At 41.7% G+C, this 22,464-nt stretch overlaps 1 protein-coding gene across 4 annotated transcripts; it reads left to right on the top strand.

Annotated features, from left to right (window-relative positions):
• The first annotated feature begins 295 nt into the window (after positions 1–295).
• Positions 296–19,421, top strand: nfatc2a (nuclear factor of activated T cells 2a). Of its 4 annotated transcripts, none has more exons than XM_013276262.3 (10): positions 296–706; positions 2,458–3,382; positions 3,489–3,657; positions 5,993–6,195; positions 6,295–6,467; positions 8,137–8,277; positions 10,100–10,155; positions 10,251–10,410; positions 10,509–11,189; positions 17,507–19,421. In XM_013276262.3, the coding sequence occupies exons 1-10, from the start codon at positions 649–651 to the stop codon at positions 17,560–17,562; spliced, it is 2,622 nt and encodes an 873-aa protein (XP_013131716.1). In that variant the 5' UTR covers positions 296–648; the 3' UTR covers positions 17,563–19,421. The 4 variants fall into 4 exon arrangements, with proteins under 4 accessions (XP_013131716.1, XP_005448429.1, XP_013131710.1 ...); XM_005448372.4 differs by lacking the exon at positions 296–706 and adding an exon at positions 1,577–2,055 and having other exon boundaries at positions 10,251–10,383; XM_013276256.3 differs by lacking the exon at positions 296–706 and adding an exon at positions 1,579–2,055.
• The last annotated feature ends 3,043 nt before the right edge of the window (positions 19,422–22,464 follow it).

The following is a 22,464-nucleotide window of genomic DNA, read 5'->3' as shown; positions in this document are numbered from 1 at the left end:
TAAATTTCACGTAGTGTAGCCTGTGATTAGACTTCAGAGCTATTTTTCATTTTTCTCTCTCTTTCCTACAATGTCCTACAGTAATTTCTTCATACCCACAATGAGGTTCTTGTGTGCTACTGTCTGAGAGAACCGCAGAAATGCCTTGGCGCAGGAGCTGGAGACGTCATGGATTCCTGAGTGTGGGGCTTTGCAGGAAAGCCCTGAGTCTCCGACATGGACCAGCTCCAGGTTTCCATGGCAAAGGCGCACAAACAGGAGGAAACACTGAGGGAATCCCGTTATTTTACAGCATTGGACCATTATAAACACCCAGAGCGGGGAAGGAAGCCGCTCTCGATACTCAAGTAATCCTTATAGAGCTCTAGGAAGAGGGGCTTCATACCAGAGCCACTGCTGGAGCTGATGCGGCCGCATGTTTTTGAACAGAAAAGGAGTTTGCGCGCAGCTGCCGTGTCGCAGCCTTAACTTGAACGTCTACAGAGTTTTTCTTTCCTGTTTTACTCCGCTTTCAGCATTTTAACCGAAGAGCGTTTCTTCTGCTATGGTTATTAGAGGACACTAGTTTTTCCAGATATATCTTTCTTTTTTCTTTTTCTTTTTCTTTTTTTTTTTTTACATTTCTGTTTGCAGTTTTTTTGTATCCAGATGTTCAGAGAGACTTGGAGGCTGGCACAGTACCACACCATGAGGTCGATGGATCAAGGTACTGCTGAAGTGTTGTGATTATCTGGTAATCAACCCATTTGATTTTTAATTTATAGACTATTGTTAACTAGTGTGTTTATGCCTAAAATGCTGCAGTCATTTGTCGGATGTCTGTCTAACATTTTGGAGACAGCTGGGATGTTGATGTTTGGCGCTTTAAATCAGCATACAGCGCGTGTTTTTGAAATCACGATCGCCTACAAAGTTTTGATTGCCATTAAGAATTACTTGTTTGATTGCACGATGCCGATCGGGAGAAAGAAGGGCACTCTGTACAAGTCTACCAAATGCAACGTAGCTAAGACTGATAGGCTCATGCAGAGATTGAATTTTACGCATAAATGCTCTCATCAGTTAATGAAAACTGTAAGAAGCTATCGTCTTTTCTGATAGGGATATACACCTTCCGTCTTGATCAGTGATTTAAACAAATAAGCCTATAATAAACGATTTAATAAAGTTGTCATTTCTATATAACACCACCAACGAGATCAGAAAAATTAAAGTTTACTGCCGTTGTTTAGCTTTTTGCTGACAGAGCACATGCTACCGGTGTGAGGAACGCCCTGGTATGTGTGCTGCGTCGTGCGTAAATCCGGGGATACCCTCAGGAGAACCCGTGGGTTTTCAGTGACAATAAAACAGCACGTCACTACGAAATCCAGTCCGAGACAGGATTTATTGTTTGACGAGATAATGCATCAGATAAAATAAACGTTTCTATTTTCAGCCATCTATCCTCTTTAATCTAAATCCACGCAAAGGCGATGCACAACCGCGTTTTAATGGTAACTCAGTTTGACAGGTGACGAACATAGTCGGCACCCTGCTATGTCACCATGTCAAACACCCGGGGGCAGCAACAGGCTGTGTAGCCCGTCAAATCAGTATTCTGTTTGATCTGAGCAGTTAATTCACGTCCAAACTGCACTTGCGCTTTTTGTTGTTTGACGCATCAGCATAGAGGGAAGGCGTGATCGGACTCTCGGGGATGAACATGAAGAGTTTGTATTCAGTGTGTAAATAGACCCGCCTCCGTACGAAAATAACCGCGGCGAACTGAACAGGAAACGTGTGCGCTTCACCTTCTGCTGCTCACCGATGCATGAATTGACAACAGGTTCCCCAAATCCACATCTACACCGCAATTCGCCGTCCACGTCCCTGCCGCTTCGTGTGAACTCAGAGGAGCAGTTAGGAAAAAAATTATACAGATGACCTCCTTTTACGACGAAAAAGATTTGGTGGAAGAGCTCAGTCGAGTCAGCTGCCCCGATGAGGATTTGCAGTTTGAGTACCTGTTTGAATATGAGCCGCCGTGCAGTGACTTTGCAGGGGGGCACCAAGGTTTGTCCGAGACTTTTCTTTTTGACAACATGAGTTAGCTTGCCTTTCTCTTTCTCTCTCTCTGCTATGTGTTGACCACTAGTGAGGCCTTTAAAGTTGCTTAATGTGAATGAAATAAAAAATGAGGAAGTAAAGTTGACATACTTCGCAATGAGTATTCTGACGCGTAGCCATGTGAAAAAATGTCAATATTTCAGCCGATAAATGTATACTTGAGCTAAAAATAACCTGTGTTGTTTTTAAAAAGAAAGTCTTTGATTAAGATGGATTCACTCATTGAGTGATATTGGTAAAGACAAACATGAGCTTTTCTTTAAAAACAAAGTATGCTATTTTAAAATATGCCCGTTTCTCTGTCAAATGTGTGCACTGTAATGAATTTACAAATTTGGTTCCTTGCAGATGACTCCAACCTTGGACCCCCAAAAGTCTTCAGTCCTGAATCTGAGCAGGCTTTCCCCTTGGAGGAGACCCTACCCTATGGTATCAAGTCCTGCAGCCCCGCCTACAGCGAGCACACCGAAGTTCTCACAGGATACGAGAACCAGGAAGCCAGAAACTACCTGGACAGTACCCGACCTGCAGCCTTGAGCCCTCGCATTGAAATCACCCCCTCACGTGAGCACTACAGTCATGGTCGGGACTCTCTGCAGAACCACCATCTAAACATTAGCCCCAGACCTACCCTTACTGTCCCGGGCCATGAAAACCTTGCCTACCGTGAGCCCCAGTGCCTGAGTCCTGCCAGCAGCAATTCCTCCACCAGCTGGCACTCGACCGAGAACTATTCTCCCTGGGCGTCACCTTGCGTCTCCCCAAGCAGTGCACAGAACCCTGGAGACCTCTGCCCTCGATTGCAGAACATCCACACTGGCTCCCCTCGTACCTCCCCAGGCACCTCTCCTCGCACCAGCCAAGGTGACGACGGCCTCGGACCCCGTTCTCCCTCACCAAGACCAGGCTCTCGCTCCACTTCCCCACAGGGAAAACGCACCTACGACATGTACAGAAACCCAGGATTAATCCCTGGGCACCGGTCCCGCAGTCCTTCCCCCAATAATGGCCATGAAGATCACAACATAGGCGCCCACTATACACACACCAGCCTTACTGATGCCATGAATGGTTTTGGCACCAATCATCCAAACCTGGTTCCCACTAAAATAGTCAAGACATCCAACCAGGTTTACACTCTGTATCCAGAGAATCATGGAGATGGGAACTACATGGTGTCCTGTGATCAGGACATAAAGACCAAACCTGCTGCAGAGCCTTTCTTTGTTATTCCTTCAATCTGGCCCAAGCCTTTGGTTTCCAGCCTCTGCAGGTAAACTGGCAATCAAGTGAGGCTTCACTCCGATAAGCTCCCACTCTCCACATGTGTTTCTTTATGAAATAATTCTATAATTTTATGAATAATTTATATTTTGCAGCATCCCCGTGGCTTCTCTCCCACCGTTGGAATGGCCGATTCCTAGTCGCACCGACCAGTATGAACTGCACATTGATGTGCAGCCTAAACCACATCACAGAGCTCACTATGAAACAGAAGGAAGCAGGGGTGCAGTCAAAGCCCCCACGGGAGGACATCCTGTTGTGCAGGTATGGCCAAAAGCATCATTATAAAAAATGAAGTAAAATTCTTAAGCCTATGATTTATATTCAAGTACTAAATCAGTAAATATGAATAAATCTGTTTTTTACTTTGGTGAATAACCATATGAAGTCATGTTGTCAGGGTTATTCATAAAAGTGCACATTCATAGTTATTTCCATTCCCATATTTTGGGCTCTACTTCAGTAGTCTAATGATTCACAGCTAAACCTAATCCTTATTTTTCTTATACTGGTTTGCCAACTTTCTTCCGATTGGCTGACCCTTGTAAACAGGAGGTTTAAACATGGGTGGAGAGTCTGTGTTCACAGACAGAGCTGTGTGCCTCAAATCGTTATATTACATGTGTACGTTTAACTGACATAATACAGAACCAAGCATAGAAAAAAAGTGCCCAGAACAGTTTTTAGAGCACTCTGAATTCTGTTATCGTCCACCGCTGTGACAGTATACACAACAGCAAAGTAAAGAATAAGGAAACTACTAACAGTTCCCCTTTAAATTAGCTGTCCAGCTTGAGAGCCTCAGGCAACCCTGGTGGGAGGGCTTGCGTGTAATAGTATTTCCTACTCATTATACACTCGGCGGTAGTGGTGGTATTGTTGCCCGGGGCCAGCTGTATGAAAATGACTCTGTGTTAGTTATTGTGGCTACTGTCATGGCACCTCCATTTTTTTTTTTCACTTTCTAAAACAAATCGAAATAGCCGCTGTAACCCTAGATAAATGACAGATTGAAACCAGGGTGTACACTCAGGACAACCCTCGGGTCACTCATCAACTCTAACACTCAGATTTTTTTTCTTTTTGGTGTTAAAGCTTAAAATAGTCTGCAATAGTGCACCTTCGCCTTATGGTTTTAACCACATGTACATATTTGTTCTTGTGCTGTTCTGACTTCCTCTTACGCTCTGTGTAAGAGGTTTTGACTGTGTGGTTCTTGTGTTAGCTGTGTTAAAGTATCGAAGCGTTCAGCCCCTATGTGTAGAAACTGAATACGGCCTGTGGTTGTAATGACTGCAGATGAAAATGAAAAATGCTAATATTTTAGTTTCTCTCTAGTCACAAAATAAAATTCAAATATCCACTTTAAAATTAGCTTTGACACAGTTACAGCTGGTGTCCATAAATAGATACAACTTCCTTTTCTTTGTGTTACTGTGGCAACATTTCAGTGCTGTATTTGTCTGTGACTGTGGGGACTTTGTGGAAATTAAGTTTCTAATGCTTCTTTTCCATTTTATGCCCACCCCCAAAGGCCTCACCCTGAGGTCAGTTCTGCCTGCTTCGCCCGGCCAATCAGATGGTCAGGCCTGGCTAGCCACGGTTGCACTCCTTCACCTCGTCTTTCCCTTCCTCTGCCCTTCTTTCACTCTCTGTGTCCCCCCTCCCTCCTTCTCTTCTTCTCTTTGCCTCTCTCTAAGCTTCTTGCCCTCCACTTTACTTTTCCTACACTGCGCTCTGTCATGACTCACGGGTCCTGCCAATGCCATGACAACTGGCCGGCTGCTCACATGGCCTTTTGAGTGTTTGCAGTCAGCTTCCTTCTGTTTGGAGGGGAGCATGCTCATTCATGTTGCCATAGCTTCTGTTCACACTGAGCAGCTGCTGTCAAGCCTGACAGTTGCATCCACTAAGATGATAATTTCTTCAAACAAGTTGATTTTTTTTCCCTGACCGCAGTTAAACGGATCTCTTCTGAATGGAAATTATGTTGCAAAACAACTTTAAATTAACTTTGCGTGTTGCAGGCTAATGGCAGAGGGACCCGAAGCCTTTTTTTTTCCATTACCCAGAATCCAATTCATGGTTGTGCTCTATGATAAAGGTTATGCACTACACAGTTTGCATAAAAACAGCATTTAGATGCAAGTTGATGCTTTGTGGTTTTTGCAGGTTTCCTTAGGAGGCAGTCACAGGTTAAAAGTAGCATCTCGGTCTTTCTGTGTTCACGGTTTAATCAATATGGTACTTGTCATTTCAGCTAAACTTTAAAAGATAGAATCCCCGCTTAATCCTTCATCCCATCGGAAAGAACGTGTACAAGGCCGTAGGATTTGAGCTCTCTGCTGGCTTCCGTTCAAGGCTGCAGAAAAAAGACTCATGTGTTTGCACGTGGTTCTGACACAGATTTGCCATCACTGGGGGGGGGAACAACATCTGGAAATGCAGAGTTAGAGAAAGCGGCTATGGAGAAGCACAACCAGTTAAACGTGACTGAAATATTTCCTTCCTACTGTATCTCTGCTTCCTTGCTTTCCAGAGGATGCTTTAAGTTAAAAAAAGAAAAGAAAATGACTGAGTGCTATTTCTGTGTTTACAGTTACATGGCTATAGAGGCAAGGAGCCACTTGGCCTGCAGATTTTTATCGGTACAGCTGACGAACGCATCCTCAAGCCTCATGCCTTTTACCAAGTCCACCGCATCACTGGCAAAACAGTTACGACCACCAGCTTCGAAAAGATTATCAACGGCACCAAAGTCCTTGAGATCCCGCTGGAACCAAAGAACAACATGAAAGCAATGTGAGATAAGCATAGTGTCCACTTTTAAACCCCGGATCTGTCTTTTCGCAGTCAAACGTTTTAAATATTAACGTTATGAACATTTCGTTCTCGCCACAGCATCGACTGTGCTGGGATCCTGAAGCTCAGGAATGCCGACATCGAGCTGAGGAAGGGCGAGACAGACGTCGGTCGGAAAAACACCAGAGTTCGACTTGTGTTTCGCGTGCACATACCTCAGCCCGGAGGACAGCACATCTCTCTCCAGGTGGCCTCACATCCCATTGAGTGCTGTAAGTAGCTGCACATAATTACATTTAACAATATGTTTTATTTTTGCATTATTGTAACTATTAATATCACCCTGATAGACCCTGAGCTTTATGAATTTCAGCATGCGCTCTTCCCATTGAGGTCAAACTGCTTTTCAAGAGTTAACAAAACTTCATACAAAACAAACATAAAAAAAGGAACCCACATTCAAATGAGTCTGGAGCTAGCCTGATAGTATGAAAGACCTCTTTATGCTACCAGGGCTTCCATCCAGTTGGTGGGCACAGCATGTGTCAGTGTCTGTGTACCTGTTTGTATGTGCACAGTAGTAAAGTCTGTGTTTGGGTACATCAGCGAATGTGTACACAGTGTTATTAAAGCACCTGGTGTAATCAAAACTCAAACAAGAAGGGCCTTTATCTGGCTTTAATCAACACCCCGTTCAAGTGTTGCACCATCTGCGTGCAATATGCTCCTGTCATTGTAAAAAGTCATGACGCAGAATACAATATTATGCTGTAAGTATTGTTTTCCATCTGCTCGCCGATCACAGATAGGGAGAAACAACAGTTACTACCTCTTTTTTTTTTTAAAAAGGTGAATTTCTGAAAAATCATTGTATGCGAAAACCAATCGAGCGTAAAGCTGCGCACAGTAACACCTGTGCTGCATCTGTCAGGCGTATTGTTAAGCAGAGGTTCAGTGATGGGGTGTTTGAGGAGATGAGGCACCTGCTTGTGTCATCCTCTTTGTTCTATCCTTTTGCAGTGTAGTAGGTTGAACCGGCCGATTTAAAGGTCAGCGGCGTGTTTGTCAGTAGCTCAGTTCCCATCAGTAAATGTGGAGAATCAGCTGAACAGGAGATCCGGCTGAACTGATGATAATAGGGCACCAGTGAGGAACTGTCTCGTTTTAAAAACAAAATAAAATAAATGAATACAAAGCTGATGGCTACGGGAATAATATCTGTTTCCCTTTAACATAAACATATTACATAACACGTCCATTTCCAGTTAAGCTGGTGTATTTCTTTCCGCACGTTTGAGTATTGTATGCATTTTTGTATCGGCCTCATCTAAACGTTCAATTCAGTTCTCGTATTTCAATCAACTGGAAATATTTGTCCGATTTAATGATTTGACTGCACAGCACAGCACATTTACAGTTTTTAAATGTTGCATCATTCTTTTAGGTGTTAGTTTTATTTTGTTCTTTGTGTCTGTACGGTACTTGATTGTAAATGGGCTCAGACAGCAACACCTCCCGTTAGCTCTTGTAGGTTGTGATTTGATTTTTAAGCTTCGGCTGATTAAAACCGAAAGCATTGGGTGAGATTGTTGAATGACTCAGCATCAAATGTTTAGTGCCAAACACTGTCACTTCTTGGTAATGAGTAGTTTTGCATTTGTGAGAAATCAATCGTGAACTTTCAGATCATCTGTTACGTGCTTTTTTTTTTTCTTCTTTTCTGCAGTATTGGGCTAGGACTAAAAATTGGTTATGTAGTCTGTGATATGTCAGAGCTGGGGAAAACTGTCAATACCTGCTGCATAGCGTCCAAGTAACAGCATAGAAATCAAAGATGTTCAGTATAAAACAAAGAAAAACCGAAAATCCACACACTGGAGAAAGTGACACCAGTAGAAAGGCAGTAAATGTTACACGCCACCCTTTTGTGTGTCCCTGCAGCTCAGCGTTCGGCTCACGAGCTTCCCATGGTTGAGAAGCAGGACATGGACAGCTGCTCTGTTCTGGGTGGCCAGCAGATGATCCTGACTGGGCAGAACTTCAGCTCCGATTCCAAGGTCATTTTTATGGAGAAAACACAGGGTAAGCGGCATTCCAAAAACACGCTTTGCTTTCAAACCAAATCAGTGACTGAATTCATAAAATCTTTGTGGCGTCTGTCGATTTGACAATTCCAGTGTTGCACAACGTTGTGTCACAGTAACAACACACCACAAAAGACAACTGAGTCATAATTGGCCGTGTCTGTGCACGAGGTCATAGCTGTTACGTGTCTTCGCTTTCATTTAATAGATGGATCCGCGTGAATTATTTGCATGATCTGAAGGATAACGCTGCTGCCTGACTTCCTTTTGACCTTTTCTCCCTCACCTCCATGTCTTATCAGTCACTCGGGCCTCTTGTTATTTGATCAATGGTGTCATATAAAAGTTTATTTTATTTGTTGAAACAAATGGACGGAACAAAAGGATTTATTTTTAGCAGCGAGGAAGTGCAGTAATATTTCTTGTCTTCTGACATTCTTACGCCAGACTGAAGCATTTGTACTATGATTGGGAGCTTTTATGGTTCTTGTCTTAGGTCAAAGGTCAGAAGTTCTGTTGTTCTGGGTTTCCCTTATTTTGATTAAATCTACAGGCTACCTAAAATAAAACTTGGACATGCACATCGCAGGTGCTTCCCCTCCTCTCCTCCTTCTTCTTCTTCTTCGGGGTTCCCTGCTGCTGTGTTATGAAACAACAGCAATGGATAGTAATACAGAGATGGAAAAAGAGGTCTTACAAAGAGGGGTTGCCGATGTTTTGAAGAGTTTGTGTATGACACAAAGTTCTGGACCAGTGAGGCTGTGAAATCCCTCCGAATCCCTCAGCTGCTATTGGCTGGAGCTCCCCTGACTCCTGTGCTTGGACAGGGAGAGCTGTACGGAGCGAAGGAAAGCTTCTCTGTCCAAGCAAATTTTCTTTCTCTGTTTCCAGCTCCATTCCTTGCCCCCTTTCCCCCCCTCCACATGCAATTATCTCCAAAAGTACACGCAGTCAGGGGTATCCCTTGGAGTAGAATTGCAACAAAATGCAAACAAATAGAAATGCCAAGAAAGCAGAAATGGTCACGTTTTGTAGCAGTGGAGAAAGTTGATCATAAAAATAAAGCTAAGAAAAAAAGTTGGCAACATGCTTGGAATCCCCCTTTTCTCCTGCTGACTCATTTTAGCCATGTGTTATTAATTCACAATCTGACAGAGGGTTTCCCAACTGCACTAACATCCAAACAGACCTTGCTGCAGCACATGTCCTGTCATGTGTTGGGGCATGTGGAGTTTACGTTCGCAGGCACATGTTGTTTTCAACTTTTGCACATAAATGACAGCTGCACTTAAATCTGATGAAGTGTGAGATAACGTAAACCTTTACTGCCATAGATATAATCCAAGGAACTATTGTGTTTTACTTTGTTACGTTACTATTTAGTCAGCTCAGGACATTCAAAAGTCACACGTCTTTCTGAACAATGAAAGGCTGTATGTGTGTTTGGGGTAAACCTACCGATCCTCTATCGTTGGGTGTGTTTTGTGGGGTAAGAGGAAGTGGTTTCAAAGGTGATATCATCTCCAAGCACAAAGATGCTTTTTCTGTCGACATGAACTGTAACTCAAATGGGACTCGTGGGGACATACAGTAGATTTGTCTAGTAATGCACGTCCCTGCGCTTGAATTGGTGAAATAAAATAAGCAAAACTTGAAAAAGAAAGAAAAGCAATTTCTTAATCGTTTTAGTTTCACCGGTCTCCAAATTTACACGTTGTCAAGTACATCTGGAAGCGATCAACCTCACTTACCCTGTAGAATTAATTACCACATTTTCTTAAGTGTAATTAGGTTTTCGCTTTCTCTTTCCTTCCTTCTAGATGGGCAGCAAATCTGGGAAATGGAAGCAACGGTGGATAAAGACAAAAGCCAACCTGTATGTGTTAAACATGACACTTAAATTCTGGATATCCATCCATTAGTTCAAATAAATGAATCACTTTCAGTACATAATAGAGCATTGTCTTGTAGAGTATGCTGTTTGTGGAGGTGCCGCCCTACCGGGATGCATCTGTCTGCCATCCTGTCAAAGTAAACTTCTACGTCATCAACGGCAAAAGAAAGCGCAGCCAGCCTCAGCATTTCACCTACACACCACTGGCATGTAAGAATGCTGCTCAGCCTCTTTTTGGTATGCTTATTTCACACACTGTGTTTTTAAAGAATTACATGTAAATGATTTTCGTGGTACTGTTCACAGCCATCTTACTCATGTTTTTCCCTCCTCAGCTCCATCTATTAAGACAGAGCCTATAGATGAGTATGAAGCAGAGCGCATGGGCTTTGCCATGCCTCAAATCTTGGGCTTATCCCCTCATTCCTACTACCATAACCCACGTGGCATTCTCCACCCAGACAATGGCCTGGTCTCTGGCATGGCTCCCTGCCAGCGCCTCAGCTCCAGCCTTCCAAACCAGGATGCACGTTTCCAGCTGCAGAGCCCGGCCATCGTGTACTCACGTGGAGGCAAGAGTCTGAGTGGCAGCCCTGCTATGTGGCAGACCGGAGGGATGATGCCCGACCCCCACAGGTCGGTCCTGGTCCACACAGGCTCCCCGGCTCAGTCTGTGGGGCCAGTCAATGCAGGTCAACACCCCTCTATCATCCAGTTCTCTCCCACCAACCACCACCTGATCCGAGCGGGTGAACCTCAACCCCTTACTGGGCCTCAACCTGACAACCAGCAGATCATATACTGCGATAGCTATTCCCCACAGGCAGCTGCCACCCACTCACCCACACCCCCCCAGGTAGCAGTAACCCACCCGCAGCACTACCCCACCGTGATTCAGCAGCAGAAAGGCAGAACTCCAGCTGGGACGGGGCAGATGGACACTTCGGGAGATGGACAGAGACGAGTGACGGTCAAGGAAGAGAATTTGGACCAGGCCTACCTAGATGATGGTGAGTGTAAGTTAATGCTTTTATACTCAGTGTGATTGGTCAATTGCAGCTTGTGTCTGAGTCTGCAGATTCAGGGCCAGACAACGTGATGGATAGGTGCAGTTCCGATTTGATAAGACCCACTAACAAAGATATGACTTTTCCCAAGAACAATTCAAGGATATTTACAGTGTCTCCTTTTCACATATCCTCGTCCAGTCTGTGTGCTATAGTATTCCTCTGAACAAAGCCAGCAGAACAAACTCGCACTGTTAAAACAATCCTTGCCGGGAGGTGCAGTTATGTTCCATTCAAGGTGGAAATAACAGGGATTGTGAGTCATATGTTTATACTTGTGCTTGTCAACCTCACTACCCTCTGACAGAATTAATGTCAGGCCACATCCAGCAGCAGGCATGAGGTTATACCTCTTCCTTAGAATTTCTCCAAACCGTGCTGTCTTTTAAAATAAAACAAGCAGCTCTGAAAGCGGTGCAATATTTTTCTTACCTTTGGTTTTTGTCAGCCGGGTGGTTTTTAAAGTTAGACTTTGCTCGTCAATGCTCTGCTCCATTCAAAAATGCTCATTCTGCTGGTCGTAGGGGTTCATCTGGCACTGGCAAACATCAGGAAATGAGCTTTTTCATGCATTAAAGACAGGGCGAGAGGGAGAAAAAAGTGTCACTCTGCTGACCGCCTGGACATGTTGACACTGTTATGAAGTGAAAAACAACTTCCATGGCAACCATTGTCAAACAGTGGAACGTGCTGCCTGGGAGAACTGGGGAAAGCCTTTTTGTTTGTTATAGTTGGCCAGGATTTCTCCTTGGCCCTATGCCCCTCGATTCTGTCGGGGAGCCCACCAGAGGTTTAGGTTTTTTCCGACCACGGGATTCTGCCAATCTGGCACAAGAAATTCCTATTTGCAGCTGCTGTCCTCCAGAGATCCAGCCTGATCCCTGTAAGATAGCAGGAGGGTGGAGGGTAGTTCGCAGGAAAAGGGAAGGAGCTGTGTGTGTTTGTACATGTGCGTGCTTCAATGGAAAAAATGAAACGAAGAAAAAAGGCTAGCAATGGAATTTGTGTTTTTTGGATGGAACTTGCAGGATTTTCCTCCACAGTAAACAGCAACAGGGCTGTGAGCTGGTGAATTAACAAGGAGTTAGAGAAATGGTCAAACTGGGGCCCTCTTTCATCCTCCCATCATCAAAAGCTGATGACGGTCAGTCATTTCCCCAGGTGCCCCTGCTTGAGTTTAACTTTAACCCTTTATCTCATGAAAACTACTTGCAGTTCCTGGGATTAAATAGCTGTCTTCTATTAATCTGAGCGTCAAGTCATTTTAAAACTTTCAATATGATCATGGCAGTTCTATAAGTTCACACCATTCCTGAATGTAAAAACCTTATTAACCTTATGTTAGCATTTGCAGCTCGATAGCTCTGCCATTGTCTTATCACTCCCAACAGATGACAGGCCACCTACGCATGCCATCATTGCTATTTAGTGAGAAAAAGAGGGGGATTACCCAAGAGTCAAAACATTTTTAGGGGGTGAGAAGATAGGTGAGGCTGAAAAAATCCCTTCCAGTTTGAGTGGAAGGTTGCTGAAGTTTGATCCTGACCGCATAACACTCATTTAAGTTAGGTGAACAAGTGTTTTATAGCCCAAAGTGAGATTGTCAACATTACTCATCAAGCCATGTGTTAAAGTCTATAGTCATTTTTGAAAAAGAGGTGATGCCACATCCTGGTATCGTCACACTGTTGTGGTCCGTAACTGTCACATCTCTGAGGGACTTTAAAGTGTGTCAACTCCAGAGACGAGTGTTAAATGAAAACCCGCTATTTGTTCTCTTACAAAGTGTGGCTTCTAATTTCTCCCACGCAGAGGGCTTGAATTTTTATGCCCTTCGAAAAGTTCCCCTGCCCTCTGCTGGTATTCAGACGTGACCGTGCTTCTGTTGACTGGTATTTATTTACATTATCTAGTCAACTTGGTGAAAGATGCCTGTCAGAGCCTGCCTTGTTATGAAGCACAAAGGTCAAGAATCACCGCCATCAGTTACTACATGTCATATAGTTTGTGAAAGCAAAAATAGAACAACTGGCACAGCATACAAAGGCTGAAAGTGACAGATTTGGTGGGTGTGGAATAAAGCCCGGAGGCAGTGGAGCAGGTGAAATTGTTCCAGCAGGTAGAGCTCAGCGCAGGAAAGATAAAGCACATAGCAACAGCCTGGTGGACGTGCATTAGTCTCAGCTCGCTTACATCTCATTTGAAAGACTTAAAGACTCAATCGCGCTCTTCCAGATGCGATTATACTACATGATACAGCTTTATCTGCAGTCTGCACCGTGTGCAATACGAATACTGTGATGCAAATTGTTTCTTTTTTTTTAAAACCTGTCCTGTCCGGCAGTTTCAGCAAGCAGAATCATGGTCTTAATACTTTGTTATGCCAAACACATTTGCTTTGCCAAGAGGAGCACTATAGACTCTCTGTTTATTTATTTTATTTTATTTTATTATTTGCATTAATATCAGAGTGGGTATTATGCTGGAGCAGATATGGGGGGAAGGCCAGGTTGGCTAAAGTAAGGAGAAGGTGGCGGAGGAATAGAAAAAGGGACAGAAAAAGAGAGGAAAAAGGGGTGGGAGGTGACAAAGGTCTATTCAATTCAATTTTATTTATACAGTGCCAAATCATAACAGTAGACGCCTCAAGGCGCTTTATATTGAAAGGTAGACCTTACAATAACACATACAGAGAGTAACCTAGCAATCATATGGCCCCCAATGAGCAAGCACTTTGGCGACAGTGGAAGGAAAAACTCCCTTTTAACAGGAAGAAACCTCCAGCAGAACCAGGCTCAGGGAGGGCGGCTGAAGGAAGACGGTACAAAAGACATGCTGTCTAGGATGAATCTAACAGACATGCTGGGCCTCCAACTGCTGCATCAGCACCTGAAAGACAAAGCAACCTCTGTTTGTTTTGTCTTTCAGGTGCTGAAAATCTGCAGTCTGCACTGTGTGCAGTACGAACACAGCAATGCAAATGTTTTTAGTAACAAAGGAGGGAGAAAAAAAGTAATGTACTTTCATTCAGTCTGCTCCTGAGCGGAATGCTAATGTGCAACAAAGTATATTAAACCAAAAACTTAAGGCTCAATCTGACAGTTGGACTCTCATAGGAACAGAAAATGAATTATGGAGAAAATGTTTTCATGCAAATCAGATTGAAATCAGTCCCTTCATAGCCAGCGTCAAAAAATAACAATAACATTCGTGAGCTGGTTATTCACTCTGTGTGTATGAGCTTTGTTTCAAAATGCAAGATTGTCCCTCTAAGTGCTGACACACCAGAACTGCAGCTAGATTAGCAGTTAGATGTCAGTCCACTCCCTCCACTTTTTATTTTCGGTGTATGTGTTTTTAGCTTCACAGTGTCATTGCAGTGAAATAAGAGTTCATTTAAATAGATCCAGTCATATGAAAAAATATTAAAAATAGTGTATGTTCAAACATGTACACTGTATGAACATGCAGATACTTGCAGATGCACAAACACACACATTCCAGCTCACAGCAGGCAACTGAGTTAGCTACTGTACAGAGTTTCCCTTTCTCTCCCTCTCTTTCTCTCCCCTCTCTTCCCACCTTGGTTGGTAAACAGTCCAGCTCATTGGTATAGAACTTAGGAGCCAGACACTCACCTATTGAACAGACTAGTCTGAGTGTTCCCTAGGCCTGCCTCAAATGGCCAGTGTGTGCCAACCCTTCATTCGAATCAGTAAAGCCCCACTGTATGTTGCTCCTCTGTGGCACTCTTGCTGCTTCTCTAAGCTGGTTTTATACTCAGGAAAAATCCTGTGGCACTGCTGGAGAGATGAAAGTTTCTTTAAGGCATTGGGTGTCAGAGGGAATTCCACTACAGACTAAAATAAACAGGGAGGCCGATGTTGTGACGACAGCAGAGCATCCAGTTTGGCTACTCCTGCAGTGCTGGAAGTCTCAGAAGCTGCTTTGGCTGAAAAAATGCACTCAGCGCTGAGCTGCTCTTTCACAAAGGAAGACAAAGGAGAAACAAAGTCTTTGACAAGAAACAAAGACTGGGTTAAGGTTAAAGGTACTTTAAGTTTGAATTAGAATTATAGTTTGTATCCCCTAAAAACTATACGATGCTCCACCAAAAACAAACCAAAAAACATAACACGACTCTTCCTGGCGTCTAATGTATTTTGTGGTCTTCGGTTTGCTCTGTGCCTGCTCAGAAGTGCACCTGTGTGGGTGAGATAATGTCAGATATTGTTTTACATGAGCTTAAATGTAGTCGCACCCTAAGCTTTGACACTATGTAAATTAAAGATGGAAATAGAACATACACAGTTGGGCTGAACTAAGTTAATCTATCTTTATCTAAAGCAAGATGGCAGGTTTTTTTCAAACAGTGGTTAGAAAATCATATTTGAATATTTCATATTCGTAGGTGTGAAGTGGCCTACCCTCCGTAGGCAGCTTAATATATATCAACTTTTTTGTATTTTTGCCAATGGATAATTATTACATATGTAGCCCAATGAGCATGAGCAAGTCATTTTCTGTAAGGTTAGGAAGAAGGCAACTTGTGTTAACCTTGGGTTCCCACAACACAATAATAACTCAAATATTTCATTCATAAATAACATTTTATTTGCTGATTTCACAGACACTGAAATACCAACTTTAACAGTAACAGTAAATGGCTTAAAAAAAATACATATTGCGACATACTATTTTGTGTATTAGGAATAACAAGTCATGAAAATTATGACTGTTGTGCCATACACAAAGATGCAGATGTCTCACTATCTGGATCCCGCTGCCGTAGCACCCCATGAAGCTGCAGAGAGTTAATAAAATCAGAGGAAAGACTCCTACAAACAGCTGCAAGCCAAAAACTTCTTGTTGATATTTGGTCAAACGCAGATGAAACTTATTATTGATGTTAATCTCTTACAGAAAGGTCTGTGTACATCTCTGGTACATTACAATATTCAGTTCCACTCGCTCAGACCAGAAAAACCCAGCGTGTTTTTTATTTGAGTGGCATGAAACTAAAGGTAAAAACATGTGTGAAGGTCGGCTATCCTTGTAAATTACACAAGTAAACATATTATTCCTTGTTCGGGTTCTTATAAAAAATGACTGACAGCTTAGGAGAATGGTTAGCATGCTTTCATTCTCTAAGCTAAGCTAATTGGCTCACGACTGCAGTGGGTTTTTCTATTTACCCTGTGAATAAGGAGGCATATTTCCTAAATAAAACGTCTGATTTAAGTTGTGTTTAATGAGAAATACCAAGCCAAACAGAATCAGAAGCATCCTTTTAAAAAAAGAATGAAAAAAACAAACTCTAGCAGAAAACTCTGACAGACTGCTATACGAACTACGCTGGGTGGATAATCACATTTTAACAGTTCAAAAGGCCAATCATAAAATGAAGGCTATTACCATGGTTACAGAATCACAGGCATAATATGCTCTGTAATGGCTTGGTCACAGGCAAAAAGCTTTTTTTGGTCCTCTTTGAAATACTTTTATTACTCATCTGTCCTAATGAGTTCCCCGGGGCATAGTGGAAGCAGTGGCACCAGCCTATAATGTCTGAGAGCCAGAGTGTACACAGCAGGCTGCCAGATAAACACCACAGCTCAACACAGACGGCGTGGCATTTGTGAAGCAATGACATATTACACATAGTCATCATTCCTAGCTTCTTAACGCTGAGCTACCTAAGCAGGCAGGAAGTTTAAGTAAGACTATACAGCAAGTAGTTACACTTCCTTGTCTCTACTATTTGGCTGTTTTACTCAACAGATAAAAGCAAAACTCCATGAACTCAAACCTGTGCTGCTGGGAGAGATAAACAACTGCACCTATTATGTGTGAAACGCAATATTTATTATTATTTCGAATGCAACTTGTATGTCCCCCCACACACACAGTGCTCCTATTTTTAGAGTTGTGACACCATGAAAGTTTCCATTTCAACCCCCTTCCTCTGCTGTCGGCGTGTGTTTACACACACTTGTAATCGGCTGAGCAACAAGCAGTAATTGCCTGCTACCTCTAGAGGTTACTCTATATAAATGCAGCATTTGTCTACCCTCCATCGACGCCCTTCACAGGATATCAGTCAGACTGTAAATTTTCTCACTGAGGAATATTTCTAATAGGAATGTTATCAGTGTCACTGTTTTACGTCGTCAGGAAGATATTGTTTTCTTACCATTTGAGAATTTCTTTGTCAAACTGATCGCGTCACTGTCTGATATCGCTGTCTTTATTTTTTTTCTTTACAGTGAATGAAATCATAAGAAAGGATCTGACGGGTGTTCAGGCCAGAGGTCAGACATAGAGGAGGGACTCCAGCAGGAAATGACAGCATACCCTTACCCCCCCCACCCCCCGACAAACAAACAGACAGACATTAACGGGCAGTCCATCGAGGTGACGCATTTCCACTACCAATCAGACCTTCTCTTCCTTATTTTCGCTACCCATGGTGATAGAAATATGGCTGCTGTGTTTGTTTTGGATGTTTTCCTGCCATAAACATTTGGCAAACAGAAGATTTCATTTGACCCGTAACGTCTGCCATCAACACCCGACAGGTTTCCAACAAATAACACGACTGAGGAAAAGCAGAAAATTGTGCCTTACGTTGTTCGTGATGTTTTTCAGGTGGAAACACTGTTTATAACCAAAGAGAAAAAACATAAAAATGTTGAAGTCCACAAACAGCATAGCCATAATGTCCAGACAATAAAGCCACACCGGTTTGCCTTATCATAAATGACGACATTAACAGGTTAATGTCGCGATGTAAAGTCATCCCACGTACAACGTTCTTTGTTTTTTGGTCATTTTTTCCATCCTTTGTGCACAAAGTGCGTGTTTTGTCTTTTTGTATGTATTTTTTTTACATGTAAAGATTGACCAAAGCTTACGTGTTGATCATCTCATTTTAAGTGCAGTTTTCTTGTGAAGCGCACACTGCTGCCTTAAGCATATACAAATGAACTGTTGTGACATCTCCTAATATGCACTGTTTTTCAGAATGGGATTTCAATGTTTATTATTATTTTTATATATTATTTGTGAATAATGCACCGTTTCCTATTCATATAGTATATATTCAATTATATCCAGGTGCCAAGATAGCTTTATGGGGACGTGTGCTTCATTTTTAAATGATTTCCATGCACAACAGCTGAGGTTTTATTTCCCAGTATTGCAGCTAACAGTCTAACTGAAGTCTCACTCATGCAAACTGAAGTGAGATCATTTGATTTAATTTGATATTTTGTTCATTTTTTTAATATCATAATAACAACTCGGCGACAAAATGTCCAAAGTTTAAACTGTGTATTGTTTTGTGAATAGCTGCATTTTGAATTTAACCATAATGGCCATCATTATGCTTGGAGCTAATTGCCTGTCTATTCAGAACTATTCTGCTTGCAGATGCAAAGCGCATAGAAATTATTTTCTGTAACTGCCAGAAAATGTAAGCACAAAATAGTTATACAGTCAGGATTACCGATGTGCTGATATATCTAGCCTTAAATAGAAAAGCACAAGTTTAAGTGTAATTCCGAGTGAACAGTAGTACATTAAATACCAAGTGCCAGTTGTGTAACTCTAAAGCAGTAAAAATACATTAAAGTAAAATGTAGGCCTGAGTCACAAGAGTTAGCACTTGATGTGGACCTATTTGATAGAAAATAACTTTATTTTCCTATATTCGTAAAGCTAATATTGATCATTTAAGGATATTTCTCATTGAGCCAGTGCAGTACAAGTGCATCTGACATTTCTTGAATGTAATTTGTATGAAACACCTTTTTCCCCTTTTGTGTAAATAGTAAATAAAGCGTTACGAGAAGTAATTTGTTGTCATATATCATTTTCTCCTTTTTCTGTAGAATACACGTATGTTGTCCTTGTTTTATTGCCATGTATCTTTAATCCGAAGGGATTTTCATTAACCTTACCTATAGTAGTTTATATTTTTGTCTGTCTTATTATTTTACGTCCTATGATATTAGAAATGTTATTAATACTGTCTTATTCGATTTTCTATGATGGGAATTGTCATCAATCTGTTTGAGCCTTCGTGCCTCTAAAAAAATAAAATCAAATAATAAAAAAAAAACAACCTATTGATGCCATTTTTGTATTCCTGAATGAAGCAATAAATAATCCCCCCACACATGATGGTGTTTGTTTAAATGTGTCACTTTTCCTATTAATGGAATGAATGAATAATTTAACATGCGTTTAGATTCTGATCAACCTTAAATATTCTGGGCCTGTAAGCTAAAATGGGTCTCTTCATTTTCGAGAGGAAAATTGTAAATTAATAGACCCAAAGAAGACAGTGACTCATCAACTACTCCCTTCCTGTACTGAGCCAGGGACAGATGTAGTCCTATTCATCGGAGACTCTGTATGTTTGCTAATAGCTTATACGGCATGAAAATATCCAGAACTCGACCCTTTGAATGTCATGTGGTATTTACACGGGCACACGTGAGGGAGGACAGTACACACACAGTTTTGAATCCTCCTTCAAATAACAAATAATAACAAGAAGGGGACTCACATGCTACCCTGAGGCTGCAGTTGCTATGGAGACAGCTTGTTTGGTGTTCGGCCCCTGTTTCGGGAGGAGGGCTGTGTGAATGAACCTTGTGTTCAGGAAGTCTCTGGATATGACATCATCATGGGTGAAAAAGAAGCACGTGGGCTTCTCTGCATGAGGCGTCTGCGGCCCACTCGCGCACAGATATGCCTGGATGACTAATGTGCCCTTTAGCACTCTATGGTGTAATGAGTTTGGAGTGCATACAGATTAACTGTGTGAAATCGGTTAAGAATGAAATACATGATGAGCATGGCATTTCATTCAGCTCATTTTTGTGTTATTTCCCAAAAAAAAGCGCTCTGAGATCATCCTCACAAAAAGGCCATCAAGCTCAACTGAGCACAAAATTTGTATTTTGTTAACTGCAAATGAAACGCCACACTTAAATCCAGATTTAGAACATGCCCAAGTCACAACTGGCTAATTTCTTCATTAGCCGGCCGTTTAGGTGCATTGATATGGCGTTAAAATATGAATAAATATGGCAGGGGAAGCTGCAGAGCAACAGTTGTGTGGAATAAAGGTGGCTTTATCCTCTTGCAGACACTTTGAAGACTCATTTTTTCAGACATGAGTCAGTGTCCTTGGCTTCAGGTGAGTAACTGCTCCTCGTAGTATTGGGTTCAGTGGGTGAAAAACTTTAAATGCTATAAAAAACATAAAGAACATAATTAGACATGATGCATTTTGGCAATATTATGGTTTAATTTTAATTAAACAAATATTCTGTTGATTACGTCCATTTAGCAGAAATTAAAATTACCACCTTTTAATCATAATCTCACTTTGACTCAGGTGAAACAGATTGGGAAACAACCTTAAAAAAGATTAAATCTGGTATATATATCACGTATCCCAGCTATAAATGATGAAACATAACATGCACAATTTATAGCCTGTATTACAGTGACAGCTAGTGAGACGAGAGAAAACTAAAAGTAAGTATTGAGCTCTGCTGATGTCCTGCAGAGGGAGACAAGAACTTGTGAATGGAGTTCTGAAACAGGAGGGGCTGTTTGACAGCTCTCCACTGGAATCAAGAGACAGTTACTGAGGTACAGAACTCAAGTACACCGTTTTTGGAATAATGGGAATACTTCAACAGCCTGCTTTTTTTCAACCACTGAACTGGCAAATTCACTCATTTCAGAATTGCAAATTGAATTTAACGGGGCACACATGAGCAGCTCACAAAAGCTTCTTTGACAAAACAGCTGCATGCTTAAATTAGCCTTTTAAATACATTTTAAGATGTTATACCATTCTGAAACCATTTTTGGCAGCTAAACAGTACGCTCAAAGCAGATGCAGCAAATGCAGCTTATGAAATACAAATGCAAGTCTGAATCACATTGCTCTAAATGGGGTTCAGTTTCCCTTGGATGAACAAAAAAGACTGAAAATTACATAAAAGAGCTGATGGGCAAAAATAGATTTGACAAACAGGAAAGAGCCTCTTTATGGTTAGCTAGAAGTGCACAGTTACAGATGTGTTTGGCATGGGAAATATACACAGTGGATGTCACTTTATAATCATAACATAAGCCTAAATCATCAGTGCTTCAAGGACTCTCAGTGATAGGTTAGTAAGAGATGTGTGTGCTGTGCAGACTGTAAAACATGCGGAAATGTAAGATGTATTGAGATCTACATTAGAAAATGAGCTGATCGTTGAGCACACTGCAATAACTAATTTAATCAGTTAAAAACTAACAAATCTCTGCCTGGACAGTAAACTCCAGAGAATGGAGAATGAGAAGGAATACAATTAACATGATTATTTATCTTCCTGCATAAACCTTATCAAACTGATTCAGAATAGTTGTGTTAGCTTAAAAAACTAAGAGTCGGTGGCTGTTACATCAGGATACAGATCATGAACAAGACAAAAAATTAAGTCTTCCAACTAATTTACATGTATCTAACTCCTAAGTACAGTTATGTCTATACATTTTTGCACATTTGTTGTATTCTTGCTCCCGTGTACCATCAACGTGTTTTAAATATAGCAATTAAGATATTATTGAAGTGCAGTCTTTCAGCTTTACATCAAAAGTCTTAACAAAAGTCTTTCTCAGGAATTATGGCCATTTTTATACATATCTGCCCATTTTCAGAGGCTCAAAAATAGTTAGACAACTGACCAACAAGCAGTTTTATGGGCAGGTGAGGCCTGCCCCCTTGTTGTTTTTCTTTTATGCAGTAAAAGATCCAGAGTTGATTTCAAGTGTTGAAACTGCAAAAACGTTGAGTGGCCAAATCAATAATCTGGTGCATTTATTAAAAGAAGGAACGCACTATTTAGCTCAGTAACCTCTAAAGGCCTGAATGAACACAGAAGATTGCTGAAGTGTATTTCTTTGGTTGAAAAAAACCCAACTCCACAACATCTGGCCAGGTCAAGGTGGTAGGTGCATTAATGTCAGCGTCTACAAACAAGAGATGCCTCTATGAATGGACATGCAGAGGATTTACAGCAAGGTGAAAAGTCGCACTCAAGAACAAGAAGGCCAGATTAGACTCTGGCATTTAAACATCTAAACAAGCCAACAGTTAATGAAATACTTTTGTTAAATCTGTGAATTGGAATCTGAAAGTTTGCACTTCAAT

Source organism: Oreochromis niloticus, linkage group LG20, assembly GCF_001858045.2.
Source record: "Oreochromis niloticus isolate F11D_XX linkage group LG20, O_niloticus_UMD_NMBU, whole genome shotgun sequence".
NCBI classification, from domain to species: Eukaryota; Metazoa; Chordata; class Actinopteri; order Cichliformes; family Cichlidae; genus Oreochromis; species Oreochromis niloticus.
This window is presented reverse-complemented; position numbering and strand designations above follow the sequence as displayed.

Bases quoted from the DNA above. Each gene is read 5' to 3' on its own strand.
- nfatc2a (XM_013276256.3), top strand. From the start codon at position 1,923: ATGACCTCCTTTTACGACGAAAAAGATTTGGTGGAAGAGCTCAGTCGA. The intron at 6,196-6,294 runs GTGAGATAAGCA...TTCTCGCCACAG, and splicing joins AAGAACAACATGAAAGCAAT to CATCGACTGTGCTGGGATCC. The intron at 6,468-8,136 runs GTAAGTAGCTGC...GTGTCCCTGCAG, and splicing joins CTCACATCCCATTGAGTGCT to CTCAGCGTTCGGCTCACGAG.